This window comes from Malania oleifera, chromosome 6, assembly GCF_029873635.1.
Source record: "Malania oleifera isolate guangnan ecotype guangnan chromosome 6, ASM2987363v1, whole genome shotgun sequence".
In the NCBI taxonomy this organism is placed as follows: Eukaryota; Viridiplantae; Streptophyta; class Magnoliopsida; order Santalales; family Ximeniaceae; genus Malania; species Malania oleifera.
Genome location: NC_080422.1, coordinates 6,775,831 through 6,803,448, shown reverse-complemented (window position 1 = coordinate 6,803,448; position 27,618 = coordinate 6,775,831). Strand labels below are relative to the sequence as shown.

Here is a 27,618-nt window from a genome sequence, read left to right as displayed (position 1 = left end):
GCTCGCTAAACACTATCTATATGAACTTTTAAAAAGACGTGAAGCAAGATAATACTTGCCTAATTCCATAAAAAAATTGAAAAACAAAAAATAAAACTGATTTTTTTCACAATTAAGCACGACTTGAGTAACACTAAAACAACAAACATGCCAGCAGTAGAATGGAAGAGTGCATTATTTTTCTGCTGAAGCTGAACAAATGAAGAAGAGAGAAATTTCGGCAACATGATCAGCCACACTTGCATTCAAGGGCAATGAAAGATTAGCATGCACCTTCTCTTTTTATATTTGGGTTTTCCTTTTTCGGGTTTGACATCTATAGCTGGTTTAAAAGTTAAACATACAAGCAAGAATGTTTGATCATGAAGGATGTGGGAGTTATATACTACACAAACTATCGAAACACTACATAATTATTGGCTAAATTCAACTAACACAATCCATTTCATGGATGGTGACAGAAATGGAAGACACGGAGGAACTAATTAATTACACAGGTGAAGCAACTTAACTCACCCTATCCCCCACATAAAGAAAGGAGTTTTATAGGAGTAGCAAGACCTAGAAATACAAAAACAAGCCATACAAGATTGCAGTGTAAATAACAGGACTGCACACAATCTATGCAAAGCAAACCTGCAAGGATGGGCCTTCAAAAAAAGAAATGGCGAATCGAAAATATTTATCCTCCTGCTGCTGCTGCCATTGTTAGAATTCACAAAAACAATTTGGTTGAAGAGATGGTTCCTGAAGGGGGGAAGAGAGGGTCCTCTTTCTTACTGTAAATTTCGAATAACTGTTTGGAGTACTGGGTGGCTAGTCTTCTGCAGTCACTTAGACCTTTAGGATCATGCTTCTGCAGCTCGCTGATGGATTTATTCATCTTGTGCTGTGGATCACCATCAATAAGGAACTTGGCCAAACAAGTTACCCTGCGACATATTATGCTATTGACGTCAATACCAACATTCAAGCCACAGCAGTCGGGCAATAAAATTTAGTTTAAATGCTTTATTAAACAAAGGATTACTGACTAGTCAGATTTTTTGACTTAATCCAAAAGGAAGAACACTGAGAACTTCCATAAAAGGGCTAATTTACTTCCATCTTACATTCAGGAACAAGGACAATTAAAGCTCAACAGGTATCAACATGGTAGAGTACTGATTAGTTTGGTCACAAGGATGAGAGGCTGAAATTTTGAAGTCTAGAATGCAATTTCTCCCTTGAATGACTGAGCAGGAGTAGATTGGGCTTTACTGCAGTTGGAAGTCATTCTATTCGTTTTACATGATTGACATCAGTTATATAGATGGGTTTGGAACAAGTCTGAATGTGATTTCATCACAATTTCATTTTAATTCTTCCGTAGATAATTTGGTTCATATTTTTTCTCTTAAAAAAGGTGCAAAGGATTGGACATTTGTTCATCAGGGCTGGGTCCCAACAAAAGCATGAGGTACTGCTGAAAAATCCGAGAGAGAGAGAGAGAGAGAAACCACAGGAAAAAAACTTATGGACGTGCTAGAAATCATTAATTCTACTAATGCCCTTTACCCTGCTTTTCTAATTGAGGTTGTTGCTAACAGCCAACTCTGATAGTCAGATGCAGCATAGCTTTGAATGACCCAAGGGCTAATGAGTTCAATAAGACAAGCCACTTAGACCGATCTTTAACTTTTGGGAAATGCGAGCATTATTGGGCTTCTTAGAAGATTGAGTCAGCTTTCAAATGGTTTAAGAATTACTTAAATTGGGCAAGAAAGGAAAAATATAAGAAAGAGCATTTTACAGTTTAAAATATGGCCTTTTGGTACTCTTTCTATTGTAACTTTATGAGTACAAGTATTGTTTGTAATTCTTAATCCATAGAAAATACACTCAGAAGGGCTCTACATAGCCACACTGTAATCACCTGTAAGAAACAAGGAAGATGTTACTTTCTCAAATCCATGCCTCATGAAGCTAAATTTCAGAAAAGCCAACAGGTTTAATGTATTTCTTCAAGTCTCTAAGTATCTTAATTGAAACCAATTACATATTGGGAGTAGATTCATAAGGCTATTTAATGAGCCCAAGATCAGAAGCATCTGAATGAGTACAACTGCATGAGAAAGATATGGCCACAAAGCTGGCTGTACAAGCAGAAACCAGATTGCAGCAATTTGTTGTGACCAATGACCATTCATATTTTCACCACCTACTCAGCAATTTAAATTCCAAAACCAGCACCAAGAGAATAATGATGTCGTGTGGAATTTTTAGGAGGGAAGTTTAGGGTTGGGAATTAGATTTGAGTGGAGCATATCTTGAGCATCCCCTATAGCACCAGTATCAATGTTAATGGGGAATCCTACAACTTTGATTCCCAAAACTTCATTTATGCTTGGTCCATTCATCATTGCTTGGCTCATTCATTTCATACTTGAGCACCAAGGGTTAAGCAACCTTCGGTTTGCACCTCCTAGTGCCTGTGGGGAGCCGGTTGGGGCAAACCATAGTTACTAGAAGAGTTCAAGTCTGAGAGTTCTAGCATAAAAAAGAGCGAAACCCTGTCAAATCACACTCATTTCTTTTATGACAGAACAGCAAGGTTCTCTAAAGTGTCAATATGTCACTAGAGTTTCTAACTAGGGATAGATTATTACTATTGGTAATGACTAGGTTTATGATTTTTGATTGTTTTAATTGCATATCAGGTTCAACAATGTGCGTGGTTGCATGAACAGGAGTTCTTCCTTAAAAGAAATTTTGGAACAATCATGGGTTTGATCCGCTATTTAATGAGGTGTGTTTAGACAACTAGGGTTGTTATTCCTGATGCAATCCGCAATCACTAATCCACATTTTCTTTACGATAAAATTTTTCTGTTTTTAGATATTTGATTGTTTGGTACGAATTGCTAATTTCTCCCAAGAGTACTTTTCTTCTGAAATATTTCAAATCTCTGCTAAAGTTTCTCAAGTAAAACAAAAAAATAATTAAAAAAACTCCAATATACCAACTAAACCTACTCCTTGGACCCACCTCCAAACTTCTCACCTTTCATGGCTTAATCAGGTGAAACCATGCAGCAGGTGTCTTCTCACTTGGACTTCGTGAAAGGGCTTATATTTTTAAAGATGAACAAGATTAACGTGGTAATCCCCAGTGCAAAAGATAGGGCACTGCAAAGGTTCTCACCATCCATCCACAAACAACCTCATGATCTTACCTGCCCCATAAATGTGCCCAAAATCCTTTTCCCACTACCGGCAATTTCCTAGCTGCCTTGAATATCATCTTTTGGCCAGGGCAGTAAGTGTGTTAGAGAAAGAAACCCACCCCATGCATGCGGCTGCTGCCACTTCCAAAACATCCAACTGAGCTTAGTGTTAGATCAATTTTGGATGAGAGAGAGGGGATGCTGCCATGTATATATTCCTCTCCAACATAAACCCACCCCCCACCCAAAAAAAAGAAAATCTGACTAACCCATTATTGCAAGCCTGTACATGACTTGTATAGTCCTACATAGACTAACAAAGAAATTTTATTGAGTAGCAAAAGAAAAAGAAACAATAAAGGAGAACCAGCAGTCCACATACAGAACAAAAAGGAAAAAAAAAATCCTCTTAATAAAGCATTCAGTCTCTGACAACATCTTCTGAAGCAACCCTTAAAACAGACAACACTATAAGCACAACAATAAACCAAGTATCAGATTGCGTCCCAAATAAACCTTACTAGTAATCACTTCCCAGTAAAAACCCTTGCATTTCTTTCCAACCAAATACCCCACGAAATAACCTCAAGAACACAACTCCTCTGTCTTTTTGCATCCTTAATTTTCTCAGAACCAGCAAAAGAAATAGATAAAGATCTTCCACTAATTTGGACTAAACCATAATTCTCCACACACCATCTCCTCCATCTTTTTGCATCCTTAATTTTCTCAGAACCAGCAAAAGAAATAGATAAAAGATCTTCTGCTCATTTGGACTAAACCATAATTCCCCAAACACCCCAAAAAGAGAGTTGCACAAGCTTCCAAGCAAAAGAACAACAAATAAAAAAGTGAGACACATCCTTCGAACTATTATAAACACATAACACATGGTGATAGAGCTTTAGAAGATCTCCTATTTTTCAGCAGATTGTTGGCATTAAATTCTATTAAGGACCACCAGCCAAACAAAAGCCTTACCAATATAAGGAACTTCAGCATTTAGCCTCCCAAACAGAGAGAGGGCAAAATGAGTCAACCTTAGCATGATGAGAAAAGAAAGATTTACAAGAATACTGCCCCTGAAGAATCCAAAGACTAAATTTTACCACCACTTCTCCCATAAATATGGCAACCCTCCAGTAAAATGGGCAAAGAAAACAACAACTCCTCCTCTCAATCATTCAAATCCCTTCTAAAGTAAAAATCTCAAGAAAAAGAATCCCTCTCATTACTAAGAAAAGAGGACCACATCATTATAACATGAAGAGAGTTGATAAAACCAAGAAAAAGAAGAAGATGAAGCTGATTATCCCACCCAAAGATCTTCCAAAAACCCAATGCAATTACCCCTCGTCAATTAAAATTTAGTGAATGGAAGAAAAGAAGGATTAAACTGAGAAATGAACCTCCAAGGACTCTAAGAAGAATTTCCAACACCCTAATTAGAATCCCATCCATTAATGTGTGCAACTGCATAAAATTACCACTTGCAACTAGGTTATCAAATTGAACAATGTTGAACATGCATGCACATATTAATTAAATTTAGTGTTAGCTATATCATGTTTGCATTCTTGTAGGAGGTCAATATTAATGGTGCGTGTTGGGATAGGCCATACATACACGTGGCAGGGTCTCTACCAATCCTAGTCTTAGCATATTCTAGATAGTTTTGGCTTTGTGGGCCCATGTCAGGGTTAGCTAAGAGAATTCCTACCCCTTAGCCTTTTCTTAAGTTGCTCAACTGTCCACGTGTCAATGATGACACATTTTTCTTTTCTTTCTTCTCATTTGAACCATGTGTCATTGCGGGATTTGCTCAAATAATATATCTTTTTTCATTAATTGAGATGTGAAATGTCAATCTATTATTGCAAGATGACACCTTGCGGCAGTTTGTCTCTCCTCTATAGATACCCCTTGATTATTCTTCACACGGACTCTTTGGATTCTCATTAGTTCAAGGAATCCCACAGCCATCAAATACCATCACTTGCCACAATCCACGCCTGAGCTTCTCGAGAATTGCTTGGCACGCCACAAACTCAAAGAAATCCTTCTACCTCAAACCTTGTTGCAGTTTCTCTGGTACTACCTCGCAAGGGACAATCCCTGTTATACCTCATGCAAATAGTACGCTTCTTCAACAAGTTCAGCATGGAGGATCCACTTCAAATGCTCCACCAAACCTCACTCCTCCTTCAACACCCATCCTAGCCACTTCTGTTCACTACATATTTAAGGAGGATCTGGACAAGATTTTGGAGAAGAATTAGTAGAATCCTTTTATTGCAAGGATGAACTTTGGTATTCCTTACATAGATCGAGTTATGTACAAGCCTTATCCCCACAACTACTCCAGCACTTAATTTAAACTCTTCAACGGCAAGTCTAGTAATGTCAACTGCCAAGGAGCATCTGATGAAGTTTGTGCGTGTCTATGGATTGGATGATGACCTTAAGTTAAAGGAATTCTCAAAATCCTTGACTAAAAAGGTATACATGTGGTATGTTAATCTCAAACCAAGGTCAGTGGAAACCTAGGATCAGATGTGCCACTCTTTTTTTTGTGAAAAATTATTTTCCACTCAGAAGAATGCGACTTTGGTGGATCTTGGGAGGGAGCAACAGAAGTCTAAAGAAGATTTGACGGACCATGTAGAACGTTTTTGGGAGTATGTGTTAGACATCCAAGATAATATTGAGGAGCAGAAGCTTGTGAAAGTTTGCATCCAAGGGGTGTTTATTGAATATCGAGTGCACTTGGAGAACTTGACATTGTCATCCTTTGCTACCCTAGTGGAAGCTACTTGAAGAACTAATAACTCCATTCAAGGGCAAAGGAATGACAATGCCTATTTTGGGAAGAGAGGTCTCAATAAGAATGTCATCCGGAGTAGGGAAGAAAAATTGAATAAGAAATCATGCGAGGATAGACATACTAGGTGACAATCCAATTCAAATGTAATAGTGGGGTACAAGATGTTCTCCTTATGGATGATCTTTGTGGACATAATTTTTTGAACAATTGGGTAAAATGGAAGACCTAACATCAATGATAGATCTCTTCCTCTATTTATAATGCATGTCAAGTACAATGTCGATGATCATAATACCCTTACTAACTCATACTTATTAACATAACTCTTAACACATATTACTAATGCAAATGACCAAATAACCATTAACACCGCCCTTAAGCTGGAGCATAAATATCATATGCTCCTAGCTTGTTACACATGAATTTGACACGAGCACCTTCCAAGGCTTTAGCGAATAAATTAGCAAGCTGAAAATCAGACTTTACAGGAGTGGTTGTAATGAGCTTCTGTACAAGTTTCTTCTAAACAAAGTGGAATCAACTTCAATGTGCTTTGTCTGCTTATGGAAGACCATGTTGGAGACCATATGAATAGCAGCTCAATTATCACACATCAACTCCATAGGCTGATAATGTGGAAAACCTAGTTCTCCCAACATGTTCTTCAACCAAACAAGTTCACATGTAGTGTGAGACATAGCCCTATACTCTAGCTCAACACTTGACCTAGCCACCACAATTTGTTTCTTACTCTTCCATGAAACCAAATTACCACCAACAAAGATATAGTACCTAGTTATTGATCTTTAGTTGAAAGGCGACCCAACCTAATCTGCATCTATATATCCCTGAATATGAGTGTGACCCTGATCTTGATATAAGAGACTTCTCCTTGGTGCATCTTTGAGATATCTTAAAATGTGAAAAACTGCATCATAGTGACTTGTTCTTGAAAAATAGGGAAACTAACTCACAACACTTGTTGCAAAAGATATATGTGGTTGAGTGACTGTGACATATCTTTCCAACAAGTGCCCGCTACCATTTGGGGTTAGGCAACAAATCGCTTATATCTGACAGATTGACGCTAACTAACTATTGGAATTCATGAATACATCAATAGGTTTGGATCCCAATCGTCCAATCTCGTAAAAAAAATCATGAATATACTTTCCTTGTGACAATACCATTCCTATATGAGATCTCAATACTTCTATACCCAAGAAGTACTTCAATGGTCCCAAATCCTTAGTCTAAAATTTAGCCTCCAAGAAAAACTTTAGATCCTAGATGCCTCGACCATCATCTCTAGTAATCACAATATCATACACATACACAATAACTTGACTTTGACATGTTAAATAATTGGGAAAAATGGAAGACGTAGCACCAATGATAGGTCTCTTACCTCTATTTATAATATATGTTAAGTATAATACCAATGACCATAATACCCTAACTAAGTCACACTTACTAACATAACTCTAACACACACTAATAATTCCAAATGACCAAATAATCATTAACATAATCAAACTAAGATGGCTGCAGAGGATACAGAGAAAAATGCATCCAATTTGCCCCGACTACAATAACTATACCAATCAAAGACCTTCTTACAAGATTGTATCTTTCTTCTACCAAAATTTTCGTGGATTTGGCCAATTTAGTTTTGTAGTACTTGATTTTGGCCCTCGATGGAGTGCAATAGATCACTCTATAATTTATTGTTATACTTCATCCGACAAGATTTTGCTTATCGTGTAACGAGCGACGATAATCAAGGTATCCATGACCTAAAGCTTTTTCAACATATTAAGTTTGAGGCCAAGGACTTGAGAACATTACAATCCTTCTCTGGATAGAAGTATCGAGAACCCGTACGAGAACCATCCTGTCACAGAGGAAGTAGATTTTCTAGATGAGACTGGGCTTTTGGGATCCAAACTTATTGATACACCCAAAGATCCCAATAGTAAGTTACTGCCAGATATGGGTAATTTGTTGCTTAATCCAGGATAGAATCAAACACTTGTTGGAAGTTGAATTATCTCACAATCATTCAACTAGATACATCTTTCGCAACAAGTGTTGTGAGTCAATTTCTTGATTCCACGAGAACAAGTCACCAGGATGCAATAATTTGCATTTAGAGATATCTCAAAGGTGCACTAGGGAAATGACTTTTATATTACGATCGGGGTCACACTCATATTCAAGCATATACAAATGTAGATTGGGTCGGGTTGCCTTTCGACCAAAGACCTACAACCGGATATTGCATCTTTGTTGGTGCTAATTTGTTTCTTGGAAGAGTAAGAAACAACCTATAAAGGCTAGGTCAAGTGCTGAGTTGTATAGGACTATGGCACACACTACATGTGAACTTGTTTGGTTGAAGGACATGTTAGAAGAATTGGGTTTTCCACATTCTCAGCCTACGTCGATATGTGATAATTAAGCTGCTTTCATATTGCCGCCAACCCAATCTTCCATGAGCGAACAAAGCACATTGAAGTTGATTGCCACTTTGTTTATAAGAAACTTGTACAAAAGCTCATTACAACCACTCATGTGGAGTCTGATTTTCAGCTTGTTGATTTATTCATTAAAGCTTTGGGCGGTGCTCATGTGAAATTCATTTAACAAGCTAGGAGCAAGAATTTTATTTGAGAAAAGAAAATAAAAAGGAAATTCATTTTCCATTTTTCTCTCTATGTAAAATGCTAGTAAATGATAATTTGTTCTAGTGTGATTAAAAATCAATATGAGCTCAAACAGGGCCGGCTCTTCACAATATGGGGCCCTAGGCGAATGATTTAATCAAGGACCCTTAATATTTTATTTCATTTTTATTTTTATTTAAAATTAATTTTTCTAACTTTTTGAGATGCAAAATCACTAATTAAAGTTTTATATTCTAGATTTTCAAGTATTTCTTTTTCTATTGATAACATAGCCAATCCATTTAATCTTTCTTGTGACATAGTTGATCGCAAATAATTTTTTATAAGTTTAAGTTTTGAAAAACTTCTTTCTGTAGAAGCAACTGTCACAGGTATCGTTAATAAAATTCTATAAGCAATAAATGCATTTGGAAAACAATCTACCTTTTTTATAAAGTTCAATGTTTCAATTGGTGTACTCGTTTCTTCCAAACTTTCTTTTAAAATTCTCAATTCTGAAAATAAATCAAAACCATTAATATCTGAATGTGTTCCACATTTTAAAATATTCACAAGTGTCAAACATTTTTGTTTCAAATTATTCTCATCTAATGATTTTAATATTTTTAAATCATATATAAAACCAAAAATATTCTCATGTGTTTGAAATTGTTCAAATCTACTCTCAAATGAAATAACAGCTTGATCTATTATGTATAAGAAAAAATTAATCCTAAAAAATTCTTCAGCTAAGTGTGTTGTATCATCATTAGCATTCTCATCAAATTGTTTTTTCTTATTAATTACACGTTTTTTACGAAATATAGGTTCAATATTCATTTCAAGTGCAATCTCTTTTGCTGAAATCATAGAAAATATAAATCCATTCTCCCTATAATTTTTTAGAAAAACAATAAGACCTTTTAATTGATTAATGGCGACATCAATACACATATCTTTTGATTGTAAATTTTTACTAACACAATTAATAGCAAATAGTATGTCATACCAAATAATCATTCCTAGTAAAAATTCAAAATTTTCCATTTCATAAATTGCTATACAATAAGATTCACTCTTTGTTTTTGGATCATCACTAGTTTTTTCTAATTGAAGTAAAGCATCTCTAATTTGAGAAGCTTGAAACCTTATTACCTTAACACTCTCTATTCGACTTTCCCAACATGTTTGTGATAATGATTTTACCGTTAAATTTGGTACATATTCGGTTAAAATTTTCCATCGTTTCGTAGAAGAAGAAAATAATGTATATATTCGTTGTACTACTCCAAAAAAAGTTATAACTTTAGAATAACAATTAGCCATATCACAAAGTACTAGATTAAGACTATGACAACCACACGGAGTATAAAATGCTCTAAGATTTATATCTAATAGTTTCTTTTGTACACCTTGTTGTTTTCCTTTCATATTAGATCCATTATCATATCCTTGCCCTCTTATATTCTCAATACCAAGTTCAAATTTTTGTATGACATTTATTAATTCATTAAAGAGTTCTTCTCCTGACGTATCATCTACTTTTAGAAATTCTATAAAATGTTTTTCTATTTTAATTGGACTTGTAGAAAGATTCAAATATCGTATTATTAAAGACATTTGTTCTTGATGAGTGACATCCGGAGTGCAATCGAGTATGATTGAATAATATTTTGTTTCATTGATTTGCTTTATAATTTTCTTTTTAATATTAAGAGTTAATAAATTTATCAATTCATTTTGCATATTATGACCAAGATAATGATTATGAATTTCAACATATTAAAAACGCCGAATGTATTCTTTCATTATTGGATCAAATTCTGCTATCATTTCAATTAAACTTAAAAAAATTCCATTATTCTCTTGATAAATTCATTCATTTTTCCCACAAAATGCCAAATTATTTTTAACAAGAGTTTTCACAACAGAAATAATTCTCAATAATACTTTTTTCCAGTGTTCTTTTTCTTTGTTAATTTGTTCTTCTATATTTTTATCAATTGTTATATTTTTTAACAATCTTAACTCTAAATCAGCCCATTTACTCATATTGAAAAGATGTTCTTCACTAATTTCGTGACTTTTAAGCTTAGTACTAAGATTTTTCCAATCTTTACACCCTTCATTAGCTAGTTGTTGGTTATTTACTTTTTGGCCAAATAACTTACAACAAAAACAAAATACTCTATCTAAATCTTTAGAACATATAAGCCATTTTCTATCATATTTCTCTCCATTTGATAATTTTCGAATATAATATATATTTGAAAAATGTCTTGAATTTTCATCTTTTGGAAAAATTAAATCATTATCCCTAATAGGACCTTTTTCAACTAGTAAATTTCATAATTTGGTATCTATATTTTCCCAATATTTTGGATCATAAATATTATCATTATTATTTATTTATTTTTCTTCTATATTGTTAAAATGTCTTTCAAAAGAAATATCATTAGTGAACATTTCCTGTATATCAATGTTATCTTTATCAGTATTATTATTATTATTATTATTATTATTATATTAGATTCTAATTCCATCTCTGGAATTGATTGCTCGTTTCTTGGAAGATTTTCATCTTGCTCATTTACATTTTGCTTAGAACTAAAAATAAATTTATCAAGAGCTCCCTTTTGAGATGACACTAATTCTTCTTTTTTTTTTTTTCTTTATTCGTTTTTCATATCCGGATTCATATTTTCTCGTTGACATAATTAAATTTCAAAATTAATACTATAAATTGACAAATTAGGTAAACAAATAAAAATAAATTTAATAAATCTATAGAAATAGTAGATTGAAACAATATAACCTGATTATTATTATTATTGCGAATCGATCGGCGAGCGAGACTTTAGAGATATCGGATTCTTGCCGGATACAACGCTCTAACCTCAAAGCTTCCAAAATCTAAGAAAAAATAGAAAAAAAAAAAATTCAGAGTGAAAATAATAGAAAAATAATATGCGAACATTGAAATTAAAATTAGAGTTGATGAAAATTACAAAGAATCGGAGGCCCGAAGATGATGAACACAATAGTTGGAGCAAAAATCATAGAGAGACCAAGAGATGAGAGTGAGAGATGAAAAAAATTTTTTAGAGAGACTAAGAGGGAGAGATGGGAGTAATATGTAATTTGAAATACAATAAATGTGTTAGTTGGGAAGTATAAGATTTGAAAAAAAAAAGAATTAAATTGTATTTATTTTATATTTTAAAATATAATTTAATTTATTTGTTAGTTGGGAAGTCAATTATGGGAATAGAGCATAATAAATAATATTAATATTATTTAATTAAAAAAATTTTTGGGGCCCAAAAACTATATTATTATATTAAGAAAAAATTGAGGGGCCCCAAAAATTTGGGGGCCCTAGGCAGGTGCCTCAATTGCCTAAAGGCAGAGCCGCCCCAGAGCTCAAAGCTTCCTTTATATTGTAACTCCCAGAACTTCATTGTCACTGACTCCACTCCAAGCCACATTTCATAAGGAACCTCAAAGTTGCTCTATTTTATTATATACCATCCATATCCTAATTTTATTCATTTAATATCCCTTTGGTGTCATTGACATATCTAGCCTATATATTTTTGTTCTATATGTAGTAAGTTAAAAAATCATCATATTACAATTCAGAAATTGCAATAGAAAAAAAAAGAAAAAAAAAAAGAAAAAGGCTTGTAAGGATTTTAAAATCTTTTCTACTTGGTAATCTAGCAACCTCATGCATAAAGAAAATCAATTTGGTCATTGTCGTCAGCTATTATGGATTTCTAACCTCATTCTCCATAAAGCCCTTTTATCTCTTCCTTCAAAGACTGAACTAGGAAGAAGGTATCAACAACAACTCTTTGCATTACAGGACAGCTCATAATGTTCATATCAATATATTATGCTCCTCTGCATTTAGCACTGGGTAGACCTTGTGCAATAGTTGTCCTAGCTCTACAGTTTCTTTTGTTTCATTTCTTCTAGAATAATCCCGGACACTTCTTTTGATTATGGATCCAGTACCATAAATTCAATGCGTAATCTCAGCATTCAATGCATATTCCTGAAAATTTACATTTTTCAATTATTCAACCATTTTATTTTACCAAGTTCAATGTTGCCCAAATTAGTCAACATTTTATACGTTATGCAATGACAAGATGTTATTTGTAACAAATAGTACTTGATATTTGATATCTTTCTCTTTGAATGAGATCTCAATTCCAGTCACGGTTTCATTAGATACCTTATAACTAGACTCCCTATTTTTTCTAATCCAGTCTCTTCACCACCACAAACCTTAATTGGATTCAGGCACAGTATGCTTTTAAGTTATTAGGAAAACTCAAGGCCTCTCTTTTCGATCCAAGAAACAATTCTTACAGATATTTTTTCCTTTTGGGGGATATAAGAGCAAAACAATCAACCTATTGATATTGGAAAACCCAAAAGATTCTACCAAAGTATGTTTTGGGGTCCAATGAAATTCATAGGTATAGGAAAAGGCACTACCAAATAGAGATTTTTTCTAGGACCGCTACTTCAAAGAGCACTACACCTTCGCTTGTGAAAAATTGATCACTTGATGAACCTTGTGAATTATGTGAAAGTAGTATACTTAAAATTCAGGCATCAAAGAGTTCATAAACATTCTCAATGGGAAAAAAAATGTGTGAAAGATCTCATTGAATTGAATTGGGTCCATGAATCTAAGAAATAGTGAAATTCTTTATCTCTCTCAATATCGTTATTAATTCAAATATCTAGGATTTCAATTAATGTCCTTTCCTTGATGCAACCTAAATTGCATTGATTTATCCTAAATATTTCAGTTCAGTAAGGGAATTTGGTTATTCACACAGCATGAGGATCCCTGCTAAGTGCTAAGCATCCATGGCTTAATAGTAAAAGCACCCCACTCATATTAGCAAACAGATGCATGCCAATCGGACACTCCAATCCAATAAGTTTATTAGAATTGGCTCTCTATCAATGGAATCTCATCATCCATACATAAAGAATTGGTGTGGTATATTCAAATCATAACATATGAACAGAAGGAACTAGCATTCTGATTGAGATTCAAGCTTATAGGGAAGAAATTTATGGATGGAATCAATTGTGCAGTACTTTACAAACACATATGCAGTTATTGGGGAAAAATCAATATACTTCTAATGTTGAATTAGGATCAAGTGGGACAGAAATGAAACCTTGAATCGGACTCTTCTTCAGTATCAAGGTAATAGCTATGAATAGTCATTGACTCCTAGTAAAGGGTAGAAGAATGGGACTTATTAAGGAACATTCAATGCATTATAGAGTTCAACCAGGTTATTCTATTCTACCTTTTAGAAAGAAAAGAACTTAAATCAAAATACTTAACAGCATGGTAATTCCAGCACATACAATGGACCTATAGACAGTCAAGTGAAACCCAATGCACAAAATAATTTGATCTCTGGACAGCACCATTTTGGTAAAGGTCATAACGCTAGGGCATCATTACCGCAAGGCACAGAGGGGGAGGTCATAAGCATCTCTACCATTAATTTGATTTTTGATGGAATGAAAAGAATGTATATTAATAAAATAATCCTAATTGAAATGCATACATTTGTGTCATACATTATGGGGATTAAAGTGATTGATATGGTTATGGACTTTCCTCAATCTTAAACCTAGCGCATTATTCCTTTTTTCAGTATATCAAATAGGGGACTTTGCTAAGCAAATTCTTAGGCAACTCGAATCAAACAGTTTGTCTTTACTTCAACAAAGGAAGCATGGGCCCCTTCTATTGAATAGCATTTTAACTTTGGCCCCAATTCAATACTAAACATGCCCAAGCAAATCAAATGCTTGTGCTGAAAATTCCCTGCATTGGATTGCTGAAAAAGCAAATGTTAATGATCAGTGAAATTAAAGTTTTGTTCATTGATGCAATATCTTATTTTATTTTTTCTCTTCTTTGATAACCAAACATGAGAGGTGAATTCCTTCATATTTTCCTTTCATTTCCCTAATGTTTTCCAAGTATGAAATGTGGGCACTAAGATATATATATATATATATATAAAAGATAAATTTTGAAAAGGTAGAAAAGAACTATGATGAAATGCATGGCTTTAAAACCCAGACTACCGACCAAATCAGTAACTTACGACCAATCAGACCGGTGGGTCAAACCAGGAGTCGAACAAGTCATGTCAACATGACATTGTAATATATTTTATATATTTATATGTACTTATATATCTATATTAGAAAAAAAAAAAAAAAAAATCACACTGATCCCATATACAACATATGTAAAGATTAATTAAAGTCATCTATGAGCTAACTAAAACCAAAAATAGTCACTAACAACTATCTAAATAAAATTTGTATTGCGTTTCTGTTTTTCTAAAATATTCTTTAAACTTATTATTATATTCTTAAAAATAGTCATTAACAACTATCAAAATATTCCAATTTTTTTTATTATTAATATGTGTACATGATGTTTTCTATGTGTGTACTCTAGTCGTCTACATATGCTATTTAACCTATTAATAGACAAAAAACTTCAATTGGTATGGTGGCAAGGCAGGAACGTGTTATGAGAAGGTCAACTGTTAAAGCTTCAGCCCATGCCTCCCCCATCAATTTCTGTTTTTAAGTAAAAGATCCGGATTGACCCACCTTTGACCTGGTTTGGACCAGGTTGGTTGAGTCAACACAGATTTGCTTCATTTCAGGTTATAGGGTGTTGAACGGACCTGCCTGGTGACCGGTTCCAATTGAACCGGTTCAAAATGGCCAGTCCAATCCGGGTTCCATAACCATGATGTAATGCATCCATCACAGGATTCAGTCTATGTATGAATGTGTTCCTGGCAACTAACATATTGATTGTCTTCTTTCTTTAGAAAGTTAAAATTTCTATTGAAAAGAAAGAAGAGGGTACATGACAATGTGCATGCCAGGTGTAAAGTAAGCAAAGTGACTACAACAAAAGAGCACACATCTTCATACCATTCAGCTCCAAAATAAAGTTAAGAAAAAAAAATCACCTTCCTTTTTATCTTCTATTTTTCTTACAATATCTAAATCAGTTTCCATTATAGATAACTCCACAAGAAATATGGCACCAATCACAAGAAAGAGGTCCATAACGAACAAGCCGCAGCAGATCTAGAGCTGTCTCAATGTTACCTAGAACGCAGAACTGTCTCATTCATGGAATGGGAACGAAATGGTGGTACTGCACATGCTCTAAAATATGGACCATTAGGAGCATATTGATACAAATATACTGGTGAAAAATATGCAGTGGCACTTGTCTATTTTGGGGAGGATGTTGAAATGTTTCAAAATCTAGAAGATATTTTCTTTCGTGAAATGGATACATAATGAATTAGGATGAAATTATACTGTGACAATTCTCCACTTTAACAAATAAAAAGAATATGATGTGTAAAAAATATTGAATTAAAACTTAATATCGTTATACTTGGTGTTTCGGAACAAAAATGTACCACATTTTGCAATGTTAGTTCCAATACGCGGTTCACTAAGGCGTTAGCATTTTCTGGTAACTATGAGTCATCTCTTATAATACTGAAAGAAACAAATCAAAAACAAAAGCTTGAAAAATCATAAATATAGCAATGCATTAACAGAAACAATAAATTGTGTTACTTTATTTGTACCTGAAGGCATCAAGCTCGCTAAATCCTCGATCAACAACTGATTTTCCCACAGAGATTTGCTGTCTATAAAGAGCACAAACAGCCTCCATACAGAATCGAGGACAATTTTTAAATGCAGAAAGCATGTCTAATTCAGACTCCCACATCTCATTATCTTTAATCCTTCTGAGTCTTGATATAAGTTGACTGATACCCAAATCCCTCTTGACCTCATCTTGAGAGTCAACAGAACTATCTCCACTATCAGAACTATCAGAGCTATCAGAACTGTCCACAACAAATTTGTTTAGATGATTCTGAGAGTTCTGCTCAGCCCTATTTTTCCCTTCGAACAGTCTCAAGGGAAATGAATCCTGCGTAGAATGGCCAACAGATTTCTCAACAGTGATACTGCCTGAGAAGATGGGTTGTGCCGTGCGGTGACTGAAGGGGGATACTTTGAACCCATTAATCAACTCTTGATGTGGCTTTAATTTACATTCACCAATTGGAGAACTATCATCACTATCATCATTATCACTAGTATTTGTGCATGAAGCTCGTTTTCTTTTGAAAGCAGAAGTCAATAGGCACTTCTCCATGCAGCCAATCGCATTTACCTCTTCTATTTGTCCTGAACATGCACGACTTTCAAATTTCTGAGTTGTTTCTTTTCCACTCAAAAACCCTCCTGAAGCCCAATCCATTGGACCAACAGCATTTTGTTTATTAATTGGAATTTCACCATCACTGTCACTGATCTCAATAACGCATCCAGAAGCAGGTTTCCAACCATCTGCTGTGGGGGAAACAGTGTTTTGATTAATACCCAATTCTTCAACCACTGACTGCCCTTTAACATGCATTCCATATTTCATTTCAGAATCAGAAGGATTACTTTCTTCTTCTCCCAGAACACGAACTATGTCAATAGAATGATGACCTGCCAACCCCCCAACACACATACATGAGTTAATTTTTATTTTGCCTATTTGCTTCTAACTTTCTTTAATAAAAAAATATAAACGAATTTAAAAAAAAAATAACTGCAAGATGACATCATTAGTAGAGTAGTCAATGAATGAAATATGATAAGGATTTTGATCATGAGAAGCAAATTGACAACAAGTACAAGTGTTTAGAGCACAAATTGACAAAATTAGATCAGGAGGGGCCAAATGATGGCATGTGGAAATTTTAGGCTGTTAATTCAAAAAATTAAAATGTGAAGGATCAAAACAATAGCACCCTCAAACTTTGAGGGTGTAAATGTGTAATATCACTTTTGTGACCAGTTTCTCTTTTCTTTGCTTATAAAAATATTCGTTGTGGGAGTGATTACTTTTCTTTTAAAACAAAGATTAGTTTCTCCTTTAATTCCCAATTTCCTCATTTTAAATTCCTTGCTTCAGACATTATCAATTACACGCAAATGCACACACACTTAGATACACAAGCAAGCATGGATGCACACATATAGACAATTTCCTTTGATCACCAGGCGTGCAGGCATGTTGATGCATGCATGGTATCTTGTGCAATGCCACAAAATAAAATGAGAAAATTCCTGAGCATTGGAGCCCCAATGCACACCAACTCTAATGACTGATATTCACCCTCATACCCAGGTGTAGGTGCTACACGTGCTTAAAAAAATCCAATAAATAGACTGAGTGCTAATTAAAATATCTTATTTCTATCCATGCTCTCTTCATGGATGCAAATGCCATGTCAGGTAACACTTCACTTCACTGGACTGCCCACATTCTACTTTCATTTTCAAAATGAAAAAAGAGTTGGTAAATCAGGAACTCACAATCATGGGTTCAAGTAAAAGTAACCATCCACATAACAGTAATGGCTGCGGCCATCGTGGATGTTATGTAATGGGTAATGCACACCACGTTCGTGAATTCATATTTTGCATTTGCAAACTAGTTAAAAACATATAGATTCATATATTTATTCCAGAATCCTATAAACTAATGCTTTAAATGATTTTTAGAAAATCCTAATCAATTAAAAAATAACATATACTTCAAGTATCGGATGTCATCTCCAAGATATCATATGGGTTAGAACTTTTCAGAATCCTAATCTCACAGCTTGACATCTCTTTGAGCTATCACCCAATGACTCATGGTTACAAGGAGAGATTTATCTAGATACTAAAGGAGTGTTTGTGCCATTTCGTCGCTACCAACCAAAAGATATAGGTGCAAATTACTCGACATTGCTCAGTTATGATTCAATGCCCAATAGAGCGCATCAGAGTCCTTTTAAGCTTGTTACAGGCCATTCTTACCTCACACAATGGGCAAGCTGAAACAAAAAGAAAAAATGGAGTTCAGAAGCATACATCTTTGCCATGGAGACAGAACACGGAGAATGCCCAAGCCTACCTGAGGAAAGCATGTAAACAAATGAAAAAGCAAACACATCACAGGAGAATACTGGTGCACTTCAAATGTCAATAATTTGGTGCTTGCTAAGCTCCATCCAAAACAAATCAAGACAAGAGACTACTTTGCAAATATGAGTGACCAGTTCACGTCTAGCTAAATTCAGGAAGGCCACTTACAAGGTTGATCTTGGATGAAGGTGCACCTTGTGTTTCCCGTCAGCTGCCTAAAGTTATGTACAGAGAGCACCAACTATCTCTCTCTCTCTCTCTCTAGGAAGCTTCCTGGAATTCCCTCCCTCGTTGTTCTCTACCTCTCTCCAAATCTCTCTTTCTCTCTCTCTAAAACCTTCCCATAAATTCCCTCTCTCTCTCTAGCAATTCTTTCTCTTTAGAATGTTCTTCTTCTCTCCAAAAATCCCCTTTCTCCTTGAAGAATTCTTTCACCATTTATCTAGAAAGCTCAAGCAACTGCTGCAGGAAATTTCCAGGAATATGGGCAAACTGTGTTGCTGGAAATTCCCAGAAAATTTCAGTTGGAAGCAACAGACTTTCAGCTGCTATATAATGAGCTCTAGCTGCTGCGCGAGGAAATTTTGTCTGCTGTGTGCAAGAAGACAACAGAATGTGAAAGCAAAAAAGCAAGTGTGCATGTGTGCTAGACATGGGTGTGTGAGTGAGAGTCTTGCGTGTTTTGCGTTTGTGGGGATATTTAAGCGTATATGAATGTTTGTAGTTTGGGCGTGAGTATTTCATTGAGTCCAAGTTTAAGGTGCTGGGAACCTAATCTGTTTCAATAAATTATTAAGGCTGCATTTGGGAGCATGGATTTCAGACTTCGGATTTGGATTTTATTTGGACAAATTTCAACACACTTTCATATTTCCAAATCCAAGGTCTCTCCAAACATAGGGTTAGAGTTAATCATTTGTTGTGGCCCACCACCTCCAATTCCCAATAAGTGGTATCAGAGCCGGCAGTTAGGGACCATTGCAAAGATTGTGGCACAAGAAGATTTCACTAGTAGCCAGTTTGGGGCTGTGAATCAGCTGGCATGGGACTAAGCTTACTTTGTTAAGTGCGAGGCATCAGCAAGTAACGATGACGGATATTGCAACCTTGGCAAGCAAAATATAGAAGCTCAACCACAACAATTATAAAAATCAGGGCATTTGTGTGCAGTTTTACCTGCTTGGACAACACTTATGGGAGATCATCAGTGGTAGTATAACCACACCAACAATTGATGTTGAAGAATTGAAGAAATGGAAAGTTAACGAGGGCAAGGCACTGTATGCGCTAGCTAACTATAGAAGAAGAACTATTACAACACATTAAGGACATAAAAACACCCAAGGATGTGTGGGACACGCTAGTAGCACTTTTCGCCAAGACAAATGGAACGAAGCTCCAACAGTTAGAACATGAGCTTTTGACGGTTTCGCAACAGAATATGACTGTCAATGAATATTTCACAAAAGTTAAAACTATTTAGGAAGAAATTCTGCAGTTAGACCCAGAAAATAAAATTTTAAATACAAGAATAAGAAGAATTATTATTCTCCACCTTCGGCAGGAATATAATAGTCTCATCATTGCCACTCGTGGATGAGCCAAGGGACCAGCTCTAACAAAGTTGGAAAACATACTAGCCAACCAAGAGGCTTTGGACAAAAAAATGTTTGGAGTCTCACCACAGGATGAGGAAAATGCTCTTTTTAACAAGAGAGCCTTTAAAGGAAAGGATAAAGTAGTTGTGAGAATACACAATGGAGAATTCAAATCAAGAAGGATGCAAGAAGACTGGCAAAAAAGGTCAGATAGGAGGAGCTCTCAATGAGGGGTAGCTCAACAAAACCATTGCAAAAAAGAAAATGAAGATAACAAACATTGGCGACAAAACAACCAATAATATAATTGCGGCAGGAGAGGACACTTCACTCAGGACTGTTGTATAGACGAGCAGAAAGGAATGCCGCAACATCCATCTAGATAAGAATGATAAAGAAAAAAATGAGACCTTGAAACATCCTTTGCAATAATGGAGGACAAGTTCAAGGAAGAGCACGTAACTTCTAGCATTATAGAATCACAGGAAGAATTATCACTCATTACGGTAAGTGATAAGGAAGAGCACGTAACTTCTTGCATTATAGAATTGGAGGAAGAATTATCACTCATTACGGTAAGTGCTAAACTAGTTAATTATAACAATGATTGGGTAGTACATTTTGGATGTTCCAATCACATGGCTGGAGACAGAGATAAATTAGAAAGTATTTTTGAATACAAAGGAGGGCAAGTTATGGTAACTGCCAACAACTCTAAGCTGCCTCTAATTCATATTGGCAAGACAATGATGGTACCAAGGTTCAGCTTACAAAGAGTGCAAGTGCAAGATGCATTGCAAGTTCCTAGAATGAAGAAAAATATGCTATCAGTATCACAGTCATAGCACACTGTTATAGGGAATTACGTGGTGTTTGGCTTGAACAATGTCAAGGTGTACTAGAGTTTCCAGCCTGTGGGTACACCAATTATGAGAGGATGATCTATCTACGTAATGTCAACTCAAGAAGCATACATGGATAAGACAAGAAAGAATGCGACAACACACTTGTGGCATGCAAGGGGCATGTAAGTTATCATAAGCTCAAGACAATGATGACAAATTCCATACTCAAAGGCCTTCCCCAGGATGATGCTCAAGAAGACATTTTGTGTGTGCTGGATGCCAACATGGAAAAGCACATCAATTACCATACGAAGATTCAAAGTTCAGATATAAGAAGTCTCTTAAACTAATTCACTCGAACATATTTGGGGGAGTAAAACAACAGTCCATCAATGGATTTCAGTACATGATAACCTTCATAGATGACTTCTCTAGGCACGTATAGGTTGACTTTCTGGAAATATATATATGTATGTATCAAAAGTATTAAACAAATTTTTAAGGAATTCAAGAAGATGGGGGAGAAAGAAACAAGACGAAAGATACGATGTCTACACACAGATAATGGGGGAGAGTATACATCAAAAGACCTTTTAGACTTCTTCGAGAACGTAATATATGCCGACAATTGACTTGTCCAAACACAGTGCAACAAAATGGAGTAGCAAGAAGAAAGAATCAGCATCTTGCAAAAATATGTAGAAATATGCTACATGCCAAGAATGTGCCACCACGTTTTTGGGGAGGGTGCATGAAGACAACAGTGCATGTGATTAATAGGCTACCACAAGAAAAGTTAGGATTCACTTCACCCTTCTAGAATTTGGAACATCAAACCAATGATGAGTCATTTTCAAGTATTTGGTTGTTTATACTATCATACTATGTATTTGTGCCTGATTATTTACCTAGAAAGTTCAAAAAAAAATGCAAGCCCTTGCATATTAGTGGGCTATAACAATCAAAGAAAGGGATGCAGATGTTGTGATCCCACACTCGACCATTATATGTCTCCAGGAAAGTAGCGTTTGATGAGGCATTATCATGGTGGTCATCACAGCCAGTATTGCTTCTAGATACCAAGGAAATTGAGGAAAAGTTGCGAAATAAGATGCAAGAGCAAACTTATATTGAGAATGTTTAGACAACACAAGAGAGAGTTGAGGAAGCTGAACTATTGGAAGATCAAGGCAGAGAAGAATCTAGAGCTAAATCCTAAAAAAAATCTAGATGTCCATGGCATGCAGGAATGCATCAGAGGATTACTGAAGAATATTGACCAAGTCAATTAGAAGAAGTAAAAGATGAAGAAGCCCCTTAACCACATCTTTGTAGGTCCACAAGACAATGAAAGGCAAATCCTAAATATGCAAATGCAGCTTTGACCAAAGAAAGTAGAGTACAAGAGCCAACTCGTATGAAGACGCTACACAGAGAACAGGATGTAGGAACACAATGGAGGAAGAAATTCAAGCACTAAAACAGAAGAAGACATGGAATTTGGTGCCATCACCTAAGGATTTGAAACCCATATCTTGCAAATGGGTTTACAAAATAAAGACTCAACCTGACAAATCAATAGAAAGGTATAAGGCTTAACTAGTGGCTCAAGGATTCTCTCTAAAATACGAGTTATATTATGACAAAATATTTAGCCTAGTAGCAAAAAATTACTATTATGCGTATCTTGCTTGCATTGCAACTAACAAATCTTGGAAGCTTTGGTAAATGGATGTGAAGAAAGGATTCTCTCTAAAATATGAATTATATTATGACAAAATATTTAGCCTAGTAGCAAAAAATTACTATTATGCGTATCTTGCTTGCATTGCAACTAACAAATCTTGGAAGCTTTGGTAAATGGATGTGAAGAATGCATTCCTGCATGGAAAGTTGGATAGAGCCATATACAAGAGACAACTTATAGGGCTCAAGAGCATGAAGACTATGAGTGTAGATTAAAGAATGCATTGTACGAGTTAAAACAAGCACCAAGGGCATGGTAAGGTAAGATAACAAAATTTCGAATACAGAGTGGTTACTCAGTATCGCCAACAGATTCAAATTTTCTTAGAAAGGCCCAAAGAAAAAAAAATTGGAAATAATGATTATCTACGTTGATGATTTGATAATCACTGAAGATGATCAAGTTGAGATACATCAAAATAGAACTAATCTCTCAATTCAGTTCCAAATGAAGGAGCTTAAAGAACTTAAGCATTTTCTTGGTCTCGAGGTAGAGCAAACAAATGAAGGATTATAATTTATGTCAACAAAAATAGGCTGCAGATCTTTTGCGAAAATTTAGAATGATCGACTGCAAGTCACTTTCCACTCCAAGGGAAGCCAATGCAAAACTTTGCTCAATTGAAGGCAAAGACTAGGAAGATGTGACCATTATAGGCAAACAGTGGGAGGATTGATCTACCTCAAAATGAGACGACCAGATATATCATTTGCAGTAAGTGCGGTCAGCTGGAATATGAAGAAAAACCAAAGAAGACTCAACTAGATGCAGTACGGGGAATTCCAAGCTATTGGAAAGGAGCTGTCAACTTGAGCTCTTTTATAGTAAAGGCCTAAAAGGGAAACAAGTGATCTTATATGGTAAAGGAGGAACAGTGAAATTAAAGGGTATTGTGATGCGTATTACATTGGTGATCATGACACAAGTCGTTCGACTATTAGCTATGTGTTCAATCTTCGCTCTGGTGCAGTCTCTCGGTGCAGTAAGACAACCAACAATTCATTATCAACTACTAAGGCAGAGTACAAGGCGGAAGCAATGGAAACACAAGAAGTATGTGGTTAATGCAATTTATGGAGAATCTTCACCAACCAATTGATTATTCTATACAACTATATTGTGACAATCAATCAGCAATACACCTAGCAGAGACCATTGTATTTCACATAGGAACTAAGCATGTGGAGGTGCATTTCCATTTCATAAGGGAAAAGGTAGCAAGGAGAGATTGGTACGAAGCATATTAAGGCTAAAGACCAAGTTGTGGACTTATTTACAGAAGGACTAAGTGGTGCCAAGTTTGAAGGATTCAGAAGGCAACTTGGTGTGACTTCGAGAGAGACATTGAGAGAAAGTGATCATTGAGGGGTAGTATACAAAGAACACTGACTCTCTCTCTTTCTCTCTCCAGGAAGCTTCCCAGAAAACTCCCTCCCTCCATATTTCTCTCCAAATCTCACTCCCTGTCTGAAACTTCCTAGAAATTCTCTCTCCCCAGAATTTTTTTCTCTCCAGAATGCTCTTCTTCTCTCCAAAAATCCCCTTTCTCCTTGAAGAATTCTTTCACCATTTTTCTAGAAAGCTCAGCATCTACTGCAGGAAATTTCAAAGAAGACAAACTAACTGTGTCGCTGGAAATTTCCAGAAAATTTGAGTTGGAAGCAACTGACTTTCAGTTGCTATAAGGAGCTCAAGACTCCATTGCTCCCTACACAAGGAAATTGTGTGTGCTGTGTGCAAGAAGAGAACAGAGTACGTGAGCAAAAAAATCAAGTGTGCTTGTGTGCTAGACATGGGTTTGTGAGTGAGAGTCTTGGGTGTTTGCATTTTAAGTGTATACGAGTGTTTGTAGTTTGGGTGTGAAATTTCATTGAGAGTCCAAGTGTAAGGTATGGGGCACCTAATCTGTTTCCCTAAATTAATAACAGTTAATCATTTGTTGTAGTCCACAATCTCCAATTCCCAACAAGTTATTCATCGCTGATGCAACAGACCGAAGTACCGAAGCATCATTGAACACCTCCCAAAGGCAAACAAAAAAGTTGAAGAGATCCTTGTGGACAGACAGTTCGCACTATCAAGGCGAAAACAACATGATTTCTTAGTGAAACAGAAAGGCCTTGGAGATGAAGAACTCAGTTGGAGTGAAGATATGCAATCTTCATGGAAAAAATTGAAGAGTATTTAGCACCAAAGTCCACAAAGACATCGACGAGATGGATGGCCAACCATAACTTGTTGAAGACATTATGCTTGCTTGTGATGGCTTGCATTGTGCACATTGGCGGTTAACAAATACTGGCATAGAGTTTATTCATTTGGTAGATTAATGCCTTAGTAAAAAGAGAAGTATGACTCCTTGATCACGTTGAAGTTTCCTTGGTGCTAGATTGAGAATAGGGGAGGTGCATGTTCATCAATCTTATAAAACTCACTAGCTCTTGGGAACGTATTTTAGCCTACTTGCCTCCCATGATAGTTACCTACAAAAGTGAGACAATATAAATTTTGTTGCTTTATGTTTATCACTTGACTCATGTTCACTCTCACAATTGCTCACTACTTCATAACTGTGAAATTGTTCGTCTGGTGAACCTATGGTTTTACTTCATCTATTAAGCTAGTGTACTACAATTATTTTTGCACTGCCCTCCACACAATGTGAAGTATTCAGCCAATGACAATATTTAATGTAAAATCTTTTTTGTTATGTTCCAATTTGGAAGTGGACATGAGTATGTAAGTATTAAAGTTTAATAATATTGGTTTTTTTTTTATTGCAGATTGAATGTCAAAGTCTTGTTCATGTTAATTTCAAACTCTAAACCCAATTATTTTTGAAGAATTGAACAAATAAATTTTTTACTCCAAAATAATATCAAATAAGGAGAAAAAAAATCCTAATAATTCACTTAAACTCTTAAAGGAGTTTATTCTCAGAAGAGAACCATGGATGGAAGTTCCAACTGGCCACTCCTTCCATCATAGTAAGACAAATTACCACACTCAAAAATCTACTAAGAAACAAATGTCAGAGAAGAAACTACACATAACCACCATGAAAGCTCATGTCTTTAAAAACGGGGACTAACCCAAGAAAAGATAAATCCAATTCCAACCACTCTTTTGGGGGATGGCGTGTCAAGTCCCTTCACCAAAAAACCAATAAAAATTCACCCATTCGGCAGTCGCCACTCAAATTAAGCCTGATCACTGACTCTATTCCACCCGAATTCTTGTCACCAAAATCAATATATGCAATATTGGACTGGGAAGCAACGGGAGCAAAGCAATATAGTGAAATTTTAAAAAAAAATTATAAGGGTAAAAGTTAAAACACAATTTAACTAACCTTTAACCTTGGCGCACATAGAGCCCCTGTTTTCTACTCCATTTTCCTTCCTCATCAACACAGCTGTATCCTCTTCCAAGAGTAAAACCCTACCCTCTAATTCCACGAACCGTTTCTTCCAAGCCTCAACCTCAGCCTCAGCTCTCGCTTTCGCGGACTCCAAGTCCTTCATCTTATTCTTCAAATCTGCATTCTGCTCCTCTATAAGTTCGATCTTCACCAGAAGATCACTCACGACTTTCTTCGTTCTAGCCCCAGACTCCTCCTCCTCGCGCCTGTGCTTCTCTTCTCTGGACACCAAGATCTGCTCAACCATGTCGAAGTCTCTCGGCCGGAACGTGCACTTGAGGTAGGAAAAAATATCCGAAACGCTCCGGTTCCTGACATCGGCAGGTTTCAAATCAACGAGGTCGGGTTCGACCTCCATTGCCCGACCAAAACGTTCCTCGAATACGCAAAATAAGGCGGGAATGGATGGCGAGGAGCTACTGGTGCAGCATTCGGCGCCGTCCACAGCGGCTTCGTAGTCGACAGTGGTCGCTGGCGTGGGAAAGACTAAAGCGAAGCTCGGAGCTCACAGTGTACTGTGTGATTCAAGTGTGGCGAGTATGGTTTATTTATATTGATTTAAGGATTGATTATATGTAACAATTACATATTAATTTAAGAATAGATAAATGGAAAGTACATACAGAATATGTCTCCAAAACTAAGGCAGAGGATGCACAGCATGATCCTCAACACCCCCTCACAAGCTAAGCATTTAAACAAATGTGTGAATCTTGAATGGCAAGAATTTAAAGAGAGGTCGTGACACATTTTTTGTAAAGATGTCAGCAACTTGCAAATGAGAAGGCACATGCTGGGTGCAATGTTTGCCAACGAGAATAAGTTTATGAAAAAAGTGGTAGTTTCGCTCAACATACTTGAACCGCTTATGAGAAACAGGATTGGAACTCGAGAAGATCGCACTCTTGTTGTCACAAAGTAGAAAAGGCCACTGCGAAATAAGGACTTTGAGATCACGAAGGAGATGCGTGAGTCAAATAATTTTGGCAGCAGTGAGAGCCAAGGCACGTTACTTAGATTCACAACTACAGCGAAAAATAGTAGGTTGTTTCTTTGCACTCTACGACACCAAATTGTTGTCAAGATAAATATAATAAATAGAGGTAGAGCAACGAGTATTAGGGCATCCTACCTAGTTTGCATCGAAGTAAACAACTAAAGCACCAGGAGCAACATATGAATGAAAAGTGAGGCCAAAATGCAGAGTGCCCTTAATATACCGAAGAAT

At 35.9% G+C, this 27,618-nt stretch overlaps 1 protein-coding gene across 2 annotated transcripts; it reads right to left on the bottom strand.

Annotated features, from left to right (window-relative positions):
• Positions 1-355: 355 nt before the first annotated feature.
• On the bottom strand, positions 356-27,090 carry LOC131158346 (uncharacterized). Of its 2 annotated transcripts, XR_009137458.1 has the most exons (4): positions 26,322-26,982; positions 16,388-17,309; positions 11,512-11,609; positions 884-932 (listed from the first exon to the last, which is right to left on the bottom strand). XR_009137458.1 is itself a non-coding variant. In XM_058113148.1 (3 exons), the coding sequence occupies exons 1-3, from the start codon at positions 26,746-26,748 to the stop codon at positions 716-718; spliced, it is 1,566 nt and encodes a 521-aa protein (XP_057969131.1). In that variant the 5' UTR covers positions 26,749-27,090; the 3' UTR covers positions 356-715. The 2 variants fall into 2 exon arrangements, 1 of the variants encoding a protein (XP_057969131.1); XM_058113148.1 differs by lacking the exon at positions 11,512-11,609 and having other exon boundaries at positions 356-932; positions 26,322-27,090.
• Between the last annotated feature and the right edge of the window lie 528 nt (positions 27,091-27,618).